This window comes from Photinus pyralis, unplaced genomic scaffold, assembly GCF_008802855.1.
Source record: "Photinus pyralis isolate 1611_PpyrPB1 unplaced genomic scaffold, Ppyr1.3 Ppyr1.4_LG3b, whole genome shotgun sequence".
NCBI classification, from domain to species: Eukaryota; Metazoa; Arthropoda; class Insecta; order Coleoptera; family Lampyridae; genus Photinus; species Photinus pyralis.
In genome coordinates this window covers 5,199,310-5,214,429 of record NW_022170510.1, presented here as the reverse complement: position 1 = coordinate 5,214,429, position 15,120 = coordinate 5,199,310, and the positions used below count along the sequence as shown (strand labels likewise).

General features: G+C 35.5%; 5 protein-coding genes across 6 annotated transcripts; 2 read left to right on the top strand and 3 right to left on the bottom strand.

The window, feature by feature from the left end:
* Positions 1-1,028: 1,028 nt before the first annotated feature.
* LOC116167366 (general transcription factor IIF subunit 1) lies at positions 1,029-4,813 on the bottom strand. Its single transcript, XM_031482717.1, has 10 exons — positions 4,641-4,813; positions 4,423-4,589; positions 4,230-4,372; positions 4,088-4,181; positions 2,152-2,456; positions 1,941-2,106; positions 1,707-1,894; positions 1,537-1,642; positions 1,356-1,481; positions 1,029-1,305 (listed from the first exon to the last, which is right to left on the bottom strand). Exons 1-10 carry the CDS (start codon positions 4,689-4,691, stop codon positions 1,101-1,103), a joined length of 1,551 nt encoding a protein of 516 aa, XP_031338577.1. The 5' UTR covers positions 4,692-4,813; the 3' UTR covers positions 1,029-1,100.
* A 1,266-nt stretch (positions 4,814-6,079) lies between these two features.
* LOC116167365 (mitochondrial-processing peptidase subunit alpha) lies at positions 6,080-8,270 on the bottom strand. Its single transcript, XM_031482716.1, has 7 exons — positions 8,122-8,270; positions 7,835-8,070; positions 7,703-7,782; positions 7,302-7,580; positions 6,979-7,257; positions 6,458-6,829; positions 6,080-6,410 (listed from the first exon to the last, which is right to left on the bottom strand). Exons 1-7 carry the CDS (start codon positions 8,172-8,174, stop codon positions 6,108-6,110), a joined length of 1,602 nt encoding a protein of 533 aa, XP_031338576.1. The 5' UTR covers positions 8,175-8,270; the 3' UTR covers positions 6,080-6,107.
* A 1,227-nt stretch (positions 8,271-9,497) lies between these two features.
* Positions 9,498-11,542, top strand: LOC116167368 (RING finger and transmembrane domain-containing protein 2). 2 transcript variants are annotated; one of them, XM_031482718.1, is made up of 4 exons: positions 9,498-9,695; positions 9,792-10,677; positions 10,733-10,948; positions 11,152-11,542. In XM_031482718.1, exons 1-4 carry the CDS (start codon positions 9,682-9,684, stop codon positions 11,383-11,385), a joined length of 1,350 nt encoding a protein of 449 aa, XP_031338578.1. In that variant the 5' UTR covers positions 9,498-9,681; the 3' UTR covers positions 11,386-11,542. The 2 variants fall into 2 exon arrangements, with proteins under 2 accessions (XP_031338578.1, XP_031338579.1); XM_031482719.1 differs by having other exon boundaries at positions 9,499-9,761; positions 9,816-10,677.
* Positions 11,543-12,011: 469 nt separating this feature from the next.
* LOC116167371 (ADP-ribosylation factor-like protein 6-interacting protein 4) lies at positions 12,012-13,465 on the bottom strand. The gene is made up of 2 exons (XM_031482723.1): positions 12,763-13,465; positions 12,012-12,708 (listed from the first exon to the last, which is right to left on the bottom strand). The coding sequence occupies exons 1-2, from the start codon at positions 13,188-13,190 to the stop codon at positions 12,579-12,581; spliced, it is 558 nt and encodes a 185-aa protein (XP_031338583.1). The 5' UTR covers positions 13,191-13,465; the 3' UTR covers positions 12,012-12,578.
* A 251-nt stretch (positions 13,466-13,716) lies between these two features.
* Positions 13,717-14,778, top strand: LOC116167370 (probable peptidyl-tRNA hydrolase 2). The gene is made up of 4 exons (XM_031482722.1): positions 13,717-13,920; positions 13,966-14,256; positions 14,307-14,392; positions 14,440-14,778. Exons 1-4 carry the CDS (start codon positions 13,828-13,830, stop codon positions 14,639-14,641), a joined length of 672 nt encoding a protein of 223 aa, XP_031338582.1. The 5' UTR covers positions 13,717-13,827; the 3' UTR covers positions 14,642-14,778.
* The last annotated feature ends 342 nt before the right edge of the window (positions 14,779-15,120 follow it).

Sequence of the window (15,120 nt, the reverse complement as noted above, 5' to 3'; positions counted from 1 at the left end):
AAATCACTAATTAAATGGGAGCTAATTGTTGGTCAGAACTCATTATTAAGATGCGACAAATCTACTGTAACCTTTCATTAGAAACGTCCCTCTGTAATCTACGTATAAGGGGTTGGCATGGCAGCATTCAGTATGACTGGTCGTCTTCCGCGAAGGGTCATGTAAACAAACATCGCGATTGCTTAACCGCGATCCTCGCCATTTAATTAAGTAACTCACTGGGGGGCGTTAGCCCCGAGCTGGCCCTAAGCTCTCCTGGATCTCCGAACACTCCGGTTGGCGATTGGGGTTGAATGCCGCATTTATCAAATAGGGGTTGCGTTGACATTTTACTTTTTCGTTATTAAGGACTACCCTAAAATATGGTTCTTACAAAATGCAACAAATCTAATTGTTTAAATTATTTTGTTTGCGCGTTGAATCTTCATGTGATTAGGCAACACATGCTACACCATGATCCCATGTGTATGACCAGACTGATGTCACAGATTAAGTTAATCTGTGCTGATGTGTATGGTCATTGACCATTTGCCCGACGACTTGAGATCTCGATAATTAACCCAGCTACATTTTTTATTCGTTAGGTTTTGGCATGTGCAGTACAAAGAAAGAATTTGATCCAGTCTCTGTGGAAGCACATTCCCTTATCTGGAGGGTTCAGAAAAAAAAGGTCAACGTGTTTCATTCGTCTGACACTCCGAGGGATACCAGAGGCGGGCTGCTCAAAGCTCCTGACCCTCTTCAGCCAGAGAACAGGAATGTAATGATGGGAACTAGGGGAACGGAGTGCTAAGAGGGAAGAGTACTGCTCCAGCATTCGCTTAGTAGATTTCAACATAATACTAGACATTAAAAAGAATATATGTAAAGCTCCCAAGGTTAAATCTCAAGGTCTTTTAAACTTTTGTAATAAAAATAATTACACACACTCAAAATACATTATACATGCTCATCCATTTGAAAAATATGCTTTAGTGAGTACAACCGCTTTTCCTTTTTCTCATTGTATCATATCAAAACTCTGCAAACCATTCGACTATAAAAATCATTTTTATTGTTAAAGATTAAGTAATAACAAAACATGTAATTTAAAAACTACTCTAAGACTTCAATGATAAATACATTTTTCCCTTCAGAGTCTGCTTAATGGGGTTAATTTTCTTGAGTATTTGGGTCATAATATTAACCAGTTGATCGCTTGAAAGACCAGTCTTCTTTGATTTAAACTTTTGCAATAGTTCAGTTGTTGTCATAGGTTTGCGCATTAAATACTTCCTCACTGCATCCTCTGTAATGCCGGACTCACTAAAACAGTAAAAAGATGAAAACATCCCGCTCGATGTGGACTATATTACGCTAATCCGGCAATGGAACTCAAAGATGGTTCTAGCTTAGCTTTCTTACTGGAAGGTCCAACTAATGCGTCATTAATTATTTTACGTTTGCTGTCAGTTGGAGTGCCCGATCTGGAACTGTTTGAGCTGAAATGATGGTTATGTTTCATAGATACGAATATAAGACACCTCAGTTATCTACCTGTTTGGTTCTTTTTCTTCTTTATCTTTCTTAGATTTCTTGTCCACTTTTTGTTTCTTAACATCTTCATCTGTGCTACTATCTGAACTAAAGTCACTGCTTATATCTGGAAAGTTATAAAAAGTGTCATAAAACCAAAAAACATCACATGGAACAATCTATTCACTTACCAGGTTTCTCTTTCTTCACCTCCTTCTTATTATCCTTGCCCTTAGGTTTTTTCTTTTTCTTATCCTTCTCTTTATTATCGTCAGGTTTCTCCTCCTTCTTCTCATTTTCCTCTTCTTCATTACTTTGCTCTTTGTCTGACTTGAACTCATCATTTTCTGAATCCTCCTCATCAGATGTTAACAATTTTCTGCAATACGCATCATGTAAATAACATAAGCAACCACGGCACTAACCTAAGAGCTTTTTCCTCAGCAACACCTGCAATATTGGTGGTTTCTGGCTCACTCTCACTACTGTCGCTAATGTAATCCAGTTCCCTGCCTTCACCATCGCCATCATCCGACTCCTCAACTGCTTCCAAATCGGTATCCCTTTTCTTCTTCTTTTTGTCATCGGCAGCTAAACAATCACTCGAGCATTAACAAAATTAATCTGACTGTTTACCTTTTTTAGCCTTTTTCTTCTTTTCTTCTTTTTCCTCCTCGTCTTTTTCACCTTCCCCTTCAGACGATTCGTCCTCAGAGCTGTCCATCCACTCGTCCATATCTGATATTTTTAATTCCTTAGTTTTCTTGCCAGAATTCTTCTTTGTCTCCTCTCCTTCATCTAATTCGGCTTCTTCGTCGCCCTTAAGACGTTTTCGCAACATGAGAGTAAAGAAATTCAAGTGCTTGTTTCGTTTACTAAATTCTTGCTCCGCTTCTTCCGCCGATAATGCTTTATATCGTTGAATGGGTTGAAATTTGTACCTGCAATTTTTTGCGTAGAGTGAATACCGCACACAATATCATACTGTAAAGAATAGAATAATGAAACGACCTGTATAAAGAAACACACATTGTTGGCTACATTTTTTGTGGACATTACTTTTTCGTTTTGTGAGTACACTATCCTGCCATTGTGTTCTTGAGAGACATGAGGAATTATAAATAATTTCGATAGGGGATCGGGTGGGACCAGAATCAATGGAATTCAAATCCTTTCATTAAAACATCACAAAGAACAGAACTATTTTAACGTCCATACCTCCATAACCAAATTGTAGTAATGCACTTGGAAACACTAACCTTGCATACTTTGATTGTTCAACAAAGGTAAATTTTTGGTAAGCGTTTAGAGCAAGCTTACACATACTTTAGGATCCAAAGCCAAAAACTTGAAACAAACATATATCTAATTTTACCCTTAAAATCATCTGAAATACTCACACTTCAATTAAAAACAATATTTGTTTAATCAACCATGGAAATGTGTTATTTCAAGTCTCTGGTCTTACAGTATTGCAAACACCCTGTAGAATAGTGAGCAATTTTTGAAAGATCCTAAAGTCAGTGTACACGTGCATAAATCACCTACAAAAGATTTAGTTTTTGTAGGAACGATACAAAAAGTACCTATGCAAAATTTTAAGTGCAATCTGTTCTATGTTAAGCCAAGAAACGATTTTATATTTTATTTTTTGTAGCATCACCGTGTCATGAGATATGGGCCGATATCACAATGGACACCCTGTATTTCATTCTCTGCATGTAACAGATTTTTATTGTTTTATTGATACAACTGCAACTTAGATTAATATAAATATTGCAATTTAAATTTGTCAATGTGCGTATTTTCGCCATGCTTAGGAAACAGATATCAAAATGGGGTTTTCACCGATACTTCCACTTTTTCATCTTATTTAATAATATACAATAATTAAAATTATATCGTTCCATTTGAAATTTTCAAGAAAACCTGCAGTTTATGTTAATGACAAACGGCGCCCTCTATCATTCATCACGTTTATTAAAAATACCTACTCTATCATCTATGTAAAACTTGGTTACAGGAAGAGAGCTCTTTTCAATAAGACCAATTATGTTAATATCTGTTAATCTAAACCGAAGTTACATTCAATTCCTTAAAGGGATTTTCCCCTTCCCCCACCCCTCATATTTTATGGGCTAGCGAAATATATGCTGCATCGAAATGATGCAAATTTTACACAAAATTGTGATGCATGTATTTTTATGAATTTTAGGAAAAAATAATTTATCTTCTTCACCATCAATCCCAATCCCTCTAGCGGAAAACCTAGAAACTTGAAAATAATTTACAGTGATTTCTCTTGCCCTCTTTTGTTAACAAAATCGCTTTCCCCAAGCTGTGCAATTGACAGTTCTATAGATAGCATATGGCCTTTATTTTATTATTACTTCAATTATTGATACAAATTTATATAGTGCACGAACATTGAATACTACAATGAAGTTAAAAGGGAAACTGGTTTTTTATCAACAACTTTAAACATGACATGATTGCAACATCAATAAGTGTTCTCCAAAAGTATTTCGAAGTTCTCTCATTATTCTATTCTTTACGCTACGACAATACCCACCATTCTTGTAAAGGAAATGCTTCGATGGCACCATCAGCAGCGTGAGTAAAAACGTAATAGGCTGCATTTTCAGAAACTCCTCCTTCACGTATACCTACAATCACAATTCATGATGTATCATCACATCTCGTGTAACTCGTACCTTTAAATTTTTTTACAGTACTGCTACAGGACTTCAATATCCAGGGCTGATCGTCCGGCTTATATTTCCTTTGCATAATTCCCAACTTCTTCCGCCTTGCTTCCTCACGGGCTTCCCTTCCGAATTCGGAACCTGCACCAAATCTAAATTTACGTACTATATTAACATAACGAGTCCCAATACTGATACAAACTTTGGCTGTTCCTCCTCAAGTCCTTTATATTCCTTCATGTTATTCTCACGTTCCATCTTTACTTGGGTCCATTTCGATATGTCCACGTCTAAAGTTGCATTGAATCTCATAACGTGGTAACGTTTTTGTGAACATTTCGGTACCCTTATGCTGTATTCTTGGACAGTCTGCAATACGAAATAATTAATTGTCACAAAGTAATTAGTGCAGGAACATACTGGTTGTGAGGAAGATGAAGAGGAGGCAGCTGAAGATGTGGATGCTGCCATTTCACGGTTTCCGTAAACGAAATTTCTTTTGTTTGATGAAAGAATTTCCGTATGTTTTGATAATAATTAAAACAACTGTGAACTGTCACCAGTCTGACAGAAAGAAAATAGTGCACAAGTTGTGTCTCGTCTGTCATCCATTCACAATCCTCGCTGTGTCTCCCATCCCACAAATAAATGGTATTAGTGTCTATATACAGGGTGTTTCATTCACATTAGCGATCTCGTAAACCGTAAGATAGAAAGTCGGTTTTTTGATTTGATTTGTACAAAATCGAAATACATGTCCTAAGAAAATTAAGCATTTGAATAACTTGAAAATGTGGTATCAAACGACGTAGATTTTCATGTAGATTTCGAAAATGCGATAAAATACAGGGTGTTCTATTTAAAATAAGAAAATTCCTATCTACATTCTGGTAAAACTGAAAGTGAAACGATCATGATATTTTCTTTCCATAAGATTATGAAAAACTATGTTGGTAACAAATTTTAAGATTTAAATTATCAATGAGAGTCTGAATACTTTTAGCCAACGGTTTGCGTGAAACAGCTTGTATATCTAGAATGCCTTGGTTACCATTGCATCAACCAATGGGATACATGTTGCTAGGGCAGCTTTTCCAATCCAAGAGTATCCTATTCTGCATAAAGGAGTAATGGGCTCATCCCGCCTTCATTTTTTATTTCTGATCCACAAAGTACATTAAAAATAAAAAGACCCGTGTGTCCTCAATTTTTATTTGCGAGTAAAATAAACCCAAAAAAAAATTATTGAAAAGCTGTGTTTTTAGTCCGAATTTGAAACGCTTCAGACTAAATACGTCACAAACCTACAACCAATCACGTAGAAGTGAGCTGGCAACCTTACGCGAGGGTCTGACGTTTGTCACATTTGACGTTTTGAGAGGGATGTTTAACTGCATCTAGCACGAAAGTGACAAGTGCCTGTGACAGATGACGCAAGTTATAAATGCCATTCTCCTGCAATATTGCCAAGTCGTTATGTCATCTGAATGGTTCTAGGAGCTGATTGGTCGGGCTTATTACGTCACAGAGCCCGCCACAATCATATCGTTTTGAATAAACCTTTAAAACCGCACATGTTCATTATTTTTTTGCTAATCAGCCTCTATTTTTAAATAAACTTTTACTGTTCAAAAAAATGTTTTATGGTTTCAGGTACACGCTTATTAAATTAGAACTGCGGAATTCAACTATACTGTAAACCCCCATTGTAGAAGCAGCCCTGAGTTACATTGTATAAAACAAAATTAACAAAATATAGAAACAATCATTTTAATTTACAAGAAATTTGAAGAGCTTATGATTATAAACAAAATACTGCAGGTTCAGCGTCAATTTCGAGAATCATTTCCAGAAACAGATATATTTACAATACTTTATTATAAAGATTTATCTAAACAATGATAATTTTCCAGGCATTCTACCTTCACTGTCAACAAAACCTTGCTGTATATAATCTAGAGATGGCAACTTTCGTAGATCGCCCCTTGCTGCAACTGACGGCTGAGAGTTTAACAATCTTTTCGCGACTGCCACTATATCATCTTTGTTAACCTTTTCTATCTCGCTTATAAAATATTCTGGTCGTTTCCGATGCCCGGTGGCTAATACTTGTCTTCCTATATCTTCAAAGACAACAGGTCGTGACTCTAGGTTCATTAACAACATTGACTGCAGTTGTGTCTTTGCTCTCTAAAAACACATAGTAAACTACCATAGTAAAATGTAGTAAAACTCACCCTCAATTCTTGTTCCGAGATCGAGCCAGCCATTGCAACCATCTCTCTAACTATAACTTCTACTAATTCGCGAACATGAGTAGGAGGAGCACTTGCGTGTATACAAAACAACCCTGAGTCTACGTATGAATGATTATACGCTGTGGCACTATACATCCAATGATAACGATTTAAAACATTCGTGTACAATCGAGTATACATCCCTTTGCCAGGCCCACCTGCACTGAAAGATCCTCCGCCACCCATCATCATATTCAAAACGCACATTGGTATAAAATCATTGTCTTGATGTGAGCATCCCTCTAGCGCTAGCATCACATGAGATAAAACTGGTAGTCCGGCCGATGCAAACTGTGGAATATCACATTCTTCCTAAAACACAGATGTTATTATTATTAGGGTGCAACATTGAATCTCCAAGCTCGCCGTTCACACACCATAACAAGACAGAAAAGTGCCCAGGACCAGAAATTCAAGGCACAACACCAACTATAGAACAAGTGAATTTGCAAAAAAATTACCTGCACAATTCCTCCAGTATATTGCGATATACTTTTATCGACAGATGAAGTGTACGAATGCATGTCCTTTTCAGTCTCCCAGATGGGTTTTACATCTACAAAATACTTCTGTACCGCTTCAACTAATCTATTATGCTCTACCCCAACTCCAGCAACCACCATACGTTGAGGCGAATGATGCCTGTTTAAGTAATTAAATAACATATCACGATTTATTTTTTGTAAGTTGTTCGGCGGACACAATTTAGGCAAGCCTAAAGTGTTGTCACGATAAGCACTCTGTAAGATAATTTTAGCAGCCCACATTACGATGTAGGTATTACCATGTGTATTAAATCTAATAGGAGTGTTTCTTGTTCGGGCCTCATCCCCAACATTTCCAATTCAAAACTGATGGCTTGACGAGCTGCTTCAACTTCCTCATTGGTAATTTGCGGTCGTAAAACCACTTCACCTAATAATTTCACCACATCGTTTAATCCACTTGTGTAAGCCGATGTTGCGTATATAAAAGTGTCTCTAGATCCTTGGCTGTCGCAAATACCTCCCTGACTTTCCAATTCATTCATCATAACATCTTTATCAGGATAGGCAATTGTTGACTACAATAAAATCAATTAAACTTGAACCAATAATGATGTTAAAAATAGAAGTAGCACTGACCAAGAGTTCAAAAAACTCTGGGCAGTGTTACTTACTGCCAATGTTACAAAAAGAAACCTACATTAAATGCAAGTTTTTCCAGAAAATGCGAGATTCCACTTGGGTAAGCGACTTCGTACCTTGACCCCGAATCAACAACAACTATAATAATGAAAATGCAATTATACTCTTACAAAATATGCAAAAATGTTACCTCCCACTGTAGAAAACTCTCCAAATCGATTTTCCGAAGCCACCCGTATTCCATTTGAAAGTTGGGTCACTTGCGTTTTTTGATGTTCCTCTTTAAGCGTTGCATAGATGGGTGTAGGTAGTCCAGGTACGGGTTGGTCCATTGACGGCATATCTGTTACTTTTTCTTTGGAAGGAACATTTACTCGATTTTCCCAGTCTGAATATGCCTTCTTTGCACATTGTGAATGTTGTAACCTAAAAAATGGTTTATATAACATTCAAACAATATCCCCATGTTGGAATTACGGTATTAAAAGACGTTGATTAGAAACAGCGTGTTTTAATATTCTTAAAGCCATGTTTTACTTTGTTTTTTAATATTTCCTTTTAGTACATGACAAATTTTGACAAGAAAATTGCTCCTCAGCCTCACAGATCACACAGAGAAAGACGTGGCTCTTGTTACGTCGTTCAGTTTTGTGTACAAAACGGAAGTGGTTAATTATGCGCGTACAAAGTTTGACATTTATACAGTGTATCAAAACATTGGGCAGAATGTATTTTGAAATGGATACCTTTTAACTAGAAATGGTAGTTCTGAGTTTTATCTGTTTTCTATCTTGAAATAATGGAAACATTTGTTTTTTAAGATTACGCGATATAAATTAAATGGATTTGTTAAATCATTCTAAATTTTTAAGGCTGCGTTTGCACCCCATGGTGTGAACTAAGAACACGGACCTCTTAAAAGAGGTCCGTGACTAAGAAGTATTTTTGAAATATTCGTCGCTTTGTGCTGCCATCCCAAATCCGCGATCCCTATTTCGTTAGGTCGCGAACACTCGCATACATTCGTCTTTGCTTGAGATATAAGGGTGTTTTTAAACTGTTCTACTTGTCATTGCAACGGAACGTCTACTTTATACGCTTTCAGAGAATGTACTATGAGTTTTAATGCAATATAAACTGTTCACTCATAATTTACATACATTTAAGAACAAGAATAAACAACAAACATTTCCCAAAAAAAATGTATAGTTTTTAAAAACGGTATGAATTACGTTAGGCATGTTTCCCATAAGAAAGCTATTGTGAGATAGGCAACACACAATACTGATAGCGCGCCCTTAATGGTGTGCTCTAATGTGTCGCATCTTAATTAGAAAACTTATTTGGTAATTATGTAGTAAAGATTCTTTAACATAAATATTAGCTTTACATAAGGTCCTCCTCTAATCCTGAAAACTGCAGTTGCAAGCTCGCAGCTCCAGAAAATGGATAAAGCTAGATCTAATAGATCTAATACCTTAAGCGCATTTTTCTTGTATCAGGACACACAGAGAAACTCCTAGGAGGCTCTCGAAAAGTATACCTGTACTAGAAAGATCCAGAAAGAGCTTACTTACAATGCACGGATATCTAAACGCTTTCGAGAGTAATTAATGTTCGCTTAATTGTGGAAATAAGCTGAAAGGAAATTAGTGTTCCAGAAAAAAAAAAGAAAATTATTATATCTAAGCCCAATAGACTTTTACAACTTTTATAAACAACATCCGACATGTTTGTTTGAACAGGCTGCATTTGTTTATGGAATTTATTCTTTTTGATTGATACACTCTGTATAAAAACGGCAACACCGAATATCAAAATTTAGACACTCTGTGGTATCTGCTCTAACCTTACTTAATTACTTTTCATTTCTATTTATCGTTTTATCTCTACGACATTTAAAAACACACTGACTCAATTATTAAAGTACATTTTTTTATTGATTTAAAGTTCCCTTTGTTGTAAACATATTTTTTACATATAATTCAAATGTGTTCATTTCTGGTTGTTGTGTTTTGAGTCTCATTCTATTTTTTGATGACATTGGGAAAGTAGGTATATTAATAAGTAATTGTTAATATGTGCATACAACCATGAAAGGTGTTTAAGTACCATAGGTAATAATGATGCAACTATTTTTTGTACAGGATGGCTAACAGTTATTCCGATAGCATGGAACAAAATCCTCATCCTCATCAAAGTAGCTCATCTGGATCAGTACCATCAAGTCTGTACACATCTCTAGTGCATACTACAGAAAATCCATTGAATGTAAATATGCCACGACGTGCAGTCGATGGTACAATACTGCTCAATGATGTTATAAGAGAGTTTCAACATCATGTTGAAAATAGAGGAATATTGCTGTCAAATATTTTAAATAGACCGACGAATGCAGAGCCTGCTTCGGTCAATAGTAATCCAAGTCAGCCCGGCGATAGTGTAGTAATTAACTTAGAGAATTTAGTTGCTAACCGTCCTATTGTGTCAAATCCAGATATAGGCCATTCTAATTATCAAGCTGCCGCCCTACTAAACGCCGCCCTTCCTAATAATAATGTGGAAAATAACGCAGGCGATCCTCCGTCAAATGACGCAATACACAATGTCAGAGAGATACAGCAATCGTTAGAGCTTCTACAGAAGTATTTACCATTTTTGTTAATTTTATTAGCAAAAGGTTTATACGATCACTGCGAGGGAATATTCGATTTGGCCATACTTTTTGCTACATTTGTGCACTCTAATTCCGTCGTAAAAAGGGAAGCAACTGCCCAAGCGAGGAGGAGTTTTACAAAACTGTTTGTTGCACTTTTTTATATTGTGGTCTGCTTTTCTTTCATCGCGTATGTCTTCGAGGACGAAAAGCTTTATTTGAATCTCATTTTTATACCACAGTACAAACAAGCTACGACTGTGTGGGCTTTACTTTGGACAGCTGGTATTACGGACTTTATTCTAAAATTAATTACAATAATATTTAAAATATGTGTTACTATGTTGCCAGTCTGGGTTGTTCCTTTTCAACGCAGGGTGAGTATCAAATTTACGCGTACGGACCATTTACAGTAGTCTACTACATATTTAGGGGAAGGTGTACTTACTAATTGAGGCAGTTTCTCAACTTTACCGCAGTTTGGCAACAATTCAACCATGGCTGTATTATTTACTGGAGTCGTACCAAGGGGCAGAAAAGATAGTAGGAGTCTTTTTATCTGCAGCTTATATGGTTTCAAAAGGTACTGATTTAATGTCCCGGTTACGACTTTTTAAGACTGCTGTTCTGAAGGTTTTACAAAATGTGGTAAGTGATTTCTTGTTTTTTTTCTATTAATGTCGGTAATGTTTTATTTACACAGACTTGTAACTTACTTAATATTAGTTTAGACAGCCGTATTTTGCTTTCATCTTAAAAATTCATTGGTGTTCTGTTTGCAATGCACTTTGGCATAAATAGGAGGAGAAAAGGAAATTAGTTGGATGGATATTTTATAATTTTTTTTTCAGACCCTCGGATCATTCCCCAGTAAAGATCAAATACAAACAGCAGGAAATCATTGTCCAATTTGCCATGATGAGTACAACACTCCAATATTGTTACAATGCCGCCATATATTTTGTGAAAGTTGTGTTAGTACTTGGTTTGATAGAGAACAGACTTGTCCATTGTGTCGGGCGAAAATTGTGGATGACCCTTCCTGGAGAGATGGCTCAACAACATTTTTTATTCAATTGTTTTAATTACAATTACAAAGTTATTTATATTTATGTATATAATTTGTACTATAATAGGTAAAAGTTGCTAAGAGTAAAGTGTGTTATATTTACTTTGGTCTACCATATAATTATGTGCAAAACAACTGATTTTTGTTCAGTTGTATAAACGTTTTGATTGTTACAGAATTTGTACTTGATATTGAGTGAGTGTGACTGAGTTGCTGAGGTAAACTGTTTATGCTTGAATAAAAATGTTTCTAAAATTTCTTCCATATAACGGTGACCCCTATATGGAAGTGTAAAATAATTCTGATCTCGGCAAAATTTGGGGTACAAATAGAATAGAACAAAACTTGTAGGTTTTTCATATAACTTTTGAAAAAGAAATTATCATCAAAATCATCTAAAAATATCACAATTTTGGAGTAGGAATTTTGCTAATGGTCTAGGCTACTTATTTTTTTGACAAAATCATTAGTTTCCGATCCAAACCAACTTTTTATGTAGATAATGTGATTCAAAATCGGGGCAAAATAAGTAAAACATCTGAATTTTGAAATGTCGCTTGTTGAAAGAGGTGCAAAGGGAGATTTCCTTCCAAACTTTTTTGACCCGACATTCTATGGAACAGCGGGAGTGAAAGAAATATGTTTTGCTAATAATATATTAATATAAACATTGTATTCAAATCATTCATTTAATAAGTCATGCATATAACAATTCCTGCTTCTTTCAATTCAATCTCTTTTCGTAATATGTAATTAAAACACCTCAAACATAGGATTTGCATTAGCAAAATTATAATTTTTAAGAACATACAATTATTAAAATCCTCCTAGGCATTACAGGCAATGGACAATGAAAATACAATGCCTAGCACCTATACTAATTATAGTTACATTATGAATTGTATTCTTAGTGCACAAAAATGTATAATGCAATAGATTTTGCTAATTCGATTTCATTTAGAATTAGTCTTTTAAGTTCTATTTTTCATTTCCCAATAAATTTATTCAGTACTTGATACTACTAACAATTGTATCAACAATCACATGAATGAAGTTAATGGGAGGTACAAAAAGCAGACCTCATTGGGTGGGTTTGCTTAATTTTTAGTGTTGCAAAAGGTTCAACCTAACATCATAAGACTCTTCAATAGCGGTGATGTAGCCAAAGGATATATTTTAATAGTACCAGTAGCTACTGAAATTTGATTATTAACGTTTTGTAAACAAAGTAGTCCTTTGAAAATGTTGCCCATCTCCTTTCGTTGCAGTCTTATTAATATTTATATGTCTTTCTTTGCTGACAATTTCCTCAATTACTTCACCATCACCTTTAATTAATCTGAAAATAATGAAGGTAATTATACTTTCATTGTGAACTATAGCTACAATGTACCGATGCCTGCCCGTACTCTCATCGTAAACTTTACGTACAACACTTTGTTGCTTCTCCCATTGTTCCTTGGTCATGGGCGCCATCGCTTTGGATTTCTCCATTAGATGCAACGGCACATCTGTCGAGACCTCCTGCTTGGCTTTTAACTTTTTACTCTTCGCAACTTGAGGTTTCTTAAAAGATTTCTTTTTTAGCACTTTGCCCTTTCTTCTTTTGTCATCCGACGAAGAACTGTAGCTAGTACTGCTGCTGCTACTACTCGAACTGCTGCTAGTTGACGAATTTGATGAACTACGAGACGTTGAGCTGGAACTAGACGATTCACTTGATGATGACGAAGTTGAGACTCTTCGCAACTTCTTTTTCCTTTTGTGTTTTTTGTCAGTCGGTGCTCTCCTCTTCAATGCCGTTTTCTTGGAGATTTTCATGCTTATTACTAACTTATTTTATTTCATAAGAATTGTATGTATTGTTTTGTAATTAATTTGTCATTTCATGGTTGTATACAAGTAATGTAAGTAAAATTACATCGCTAGTAGGTATGTAAAATCATTGGATGGATACAGAAAAACAGAAACAGGGAGAGAGGTGTACGTGTCTACGTGAAATACAGGATGTTCAACCCTTAAATCATAATGACGAAACTGAACAAATTTTTGAAAATTTGTACATAACTACAGAAGATTAGTGAAGTTTTTCAACCCGAGTTCAAAGTGAACTTTCTTCTCTAGTTATGTACACATTTTTTTGTACCAATTATGCATTAACTAAACAAAAACCATTTATCATTTTATGTTTGTATAATTATTTCCATGAATGTTGTATTTTCTATTTTAAATACACTTTTAATGTATTGCAGCCTATTTTATTAAAATGTTGTTTTATTTACTAATATTCCTGAATGCCACCAAGTAGTATCGAAGAAAAGGTCACGTCCACATCTCTAACTGACAATGGAAAAACAAGTTGTAGTTACAAAGAATTAGGTTATGTTAAATGAAACCCACTTACTGCATTTGTTGCAATTATTAATTGATTAAGCCTATTGCAACTATTTTAATAATAATGGATAAAACGGTAGAAAATGAATGGAAGCCTAATGAGGACTTACTGAGAATGCTAATGGAGATGGGAATAGCAAAAATAGCAGCAGAACACGTATGTAAATTTGTTGTTTATAAAAAATAATCCGATTCATTGAAGGCTCTCTTTTATACCGGAAATAATTCTGCAGAAGCTGCCGCCAGTTATGTTTTCGATAATTTCGAAAACGACGAAGCGTCCACGCCGCCCTTAACGTCACTTCTTAAAACCCAACTGTACGAAATCGATGGCACAGATGGATCGCCAAGAAGGAATCCTTCTGGGGAGGTTGTGGATAGCGGTGATGAGGAAGATGCCGCTGAAGGTTTGCTTGACCCGGAAACCAGCTATAAGATGGTTTTTGTAGTTAACTCTTCGCTTAATATGGGAGTCGGGAAGTTAGCGGCTCAGGTAGGCTGTGCGTCTTGTGAAACGTCCCTTCTAATAGTTTTGTTATTTAGGTAGCACACGCATCTTTAGGTCTCTATAGGACACTTATTGAATTCCATACGATGGAGCAGGCTGTGGATAAATGGACTAATGAAGGGTAAGATAATGAGAGATTGCACAGTTGTGTTTAAAAGAGCGTTTTAGTGAGAAGAAGGTGGTATTAAAAGGTGAAAATCACATACACCTGCAAGAGCTACAAAAGCAAGCCGAATTTAGCAACATACATTCGTATTTAGTTCACGATGCCGGTAGAACACAAATTCCTCCCAATTCCGTTACAGTTCTAGGATTATTCGGCGAAGAGAAGATAGTTAATTCGGTTACTGGGAATCTCAGTTTATTATAAGTGTGTTACGAGAATTTGTGATGTAGACAATAGTTGCCTGTTTTAACTTATTTGTTTATGAAATTTTGCTTTAACTAATACGGCATCATTTTTACTATTAAGTGGATTAATAAACTTTCACAAGGTAATAGTACTAAGACGAGAATAATAAACTTGTTATTTAATTCTGGGCGAGCATGGATGTATCATGAGGAGATTTAGGTCATTCGATGTTTATTTTGCAGATCTAGTCTAAAGTGATGATGATAATTTGTGAATGGGTATCCTGTGTAAATGGGCGTGTAATACCTACAATTAAATTGGACACATGATGTAATTCTCAATTATTTGCTTTTATTACAACTGAAAAGCGTTGTTCTGAAGGAAGTAATTAAATTTCTCAGTCTAGTAAACGTGTTTCATTTAATAATCTCGTGAAGATTAGAAATTGCGAAAATTTCGCGAGTTATTTTTTTTTCGTCTATTCTCAATATTCTATT

Coding starts and splice junctions, on each gene's coding strand:
- LOC116167366 (XM_031482717.1), bottom strand. CDS start 4,691: ATGGCAGCATCCACATCTTCAGCTGCCTCCTCTTCATCTTCCTCACAA. Junction 4,373..4,422: donor CTTGAGGAGGAACAGCCAAA/GTTTGTATCAGT, acceptor ACGTAAATTTAG/ATTTGGTGCAGGTTCCGAAT. Junction 2,107..2,151: donor GAAGAAAAAGGCTAAAAAAG/GTAAACAGTCAG, acceptor GTGATTGTTTAG/CTGCCGATGACAAAAAGAAG.
- LOC116167365 (XM_031482716.1), bottom strand. CDS start 8,174: ATGGCTTTAAGAATATTAAAACACGCTGTTTCTAATCAACGTCTTTTA. Junction 7,783..7,834: donor AGAGTTTTCTACAGTGGGAG/GTAACATTTTTG, acceptor TCATTATTATAG/TTGTTGTTGATTCGGGGTCA. Junction 6,411..6,457: donor TCTCGGAACAAGAATTGAGG/GTGAGTTTTACT, acceptor ATGTGTTTTTAG/AGAGCAAAGACACAACTGCA.
- LOC116167368 (XM_031482718.1), top strand. Junction 10,678..10,732: donor TTGTTCCTTTTCAACGCAGG/GTGAGTATCAAA, acceptor CTACATATTTAG/GGGAAGGTGTACTTACTAAT. Junction 10,949..11,151: donor TGAAGGTTTTACAAAATGTG/GTAAGTGATTTC, acceptor TTTTTTTTTCAG/ACCCTCGGATCATTCCCCAG.
- LOC116167371 (XM_031482723.1), bottom strand. CDS start 13,190: ATGAAAATCTCCAAGAAAACGGCATTGAAGAGGAGAGCACCGACTGAC. Junction 12,709..12,762: donor GAGAGTACGGGCAGGCATCG/GTACATTGTAGC, acceptor CATTATTTTCAG/ATTAATTAAAGGTGATGGTG.
- LOC116167370 (XM_031482722.1), top strand. CDS start 13,828: ATGGATAAAACGGTAGAAAATGAATGGAAGCCTAATGAGGACTTACTG. Junction 14,257..14,306: donor TCGGGAAGTTAGCGGCTCAG/GTAGGCTGTGCG, acceptor TTTGTTATTTAG/GTAGCACACGCATCTTTAGG. Junction 14,393..14,439: donor GATAAATGGACTAATGAAGG/GTAAGATAATGA, acceptor AGAGCGTTTTAG/TGAGAAGAAGGTGGTATTAA.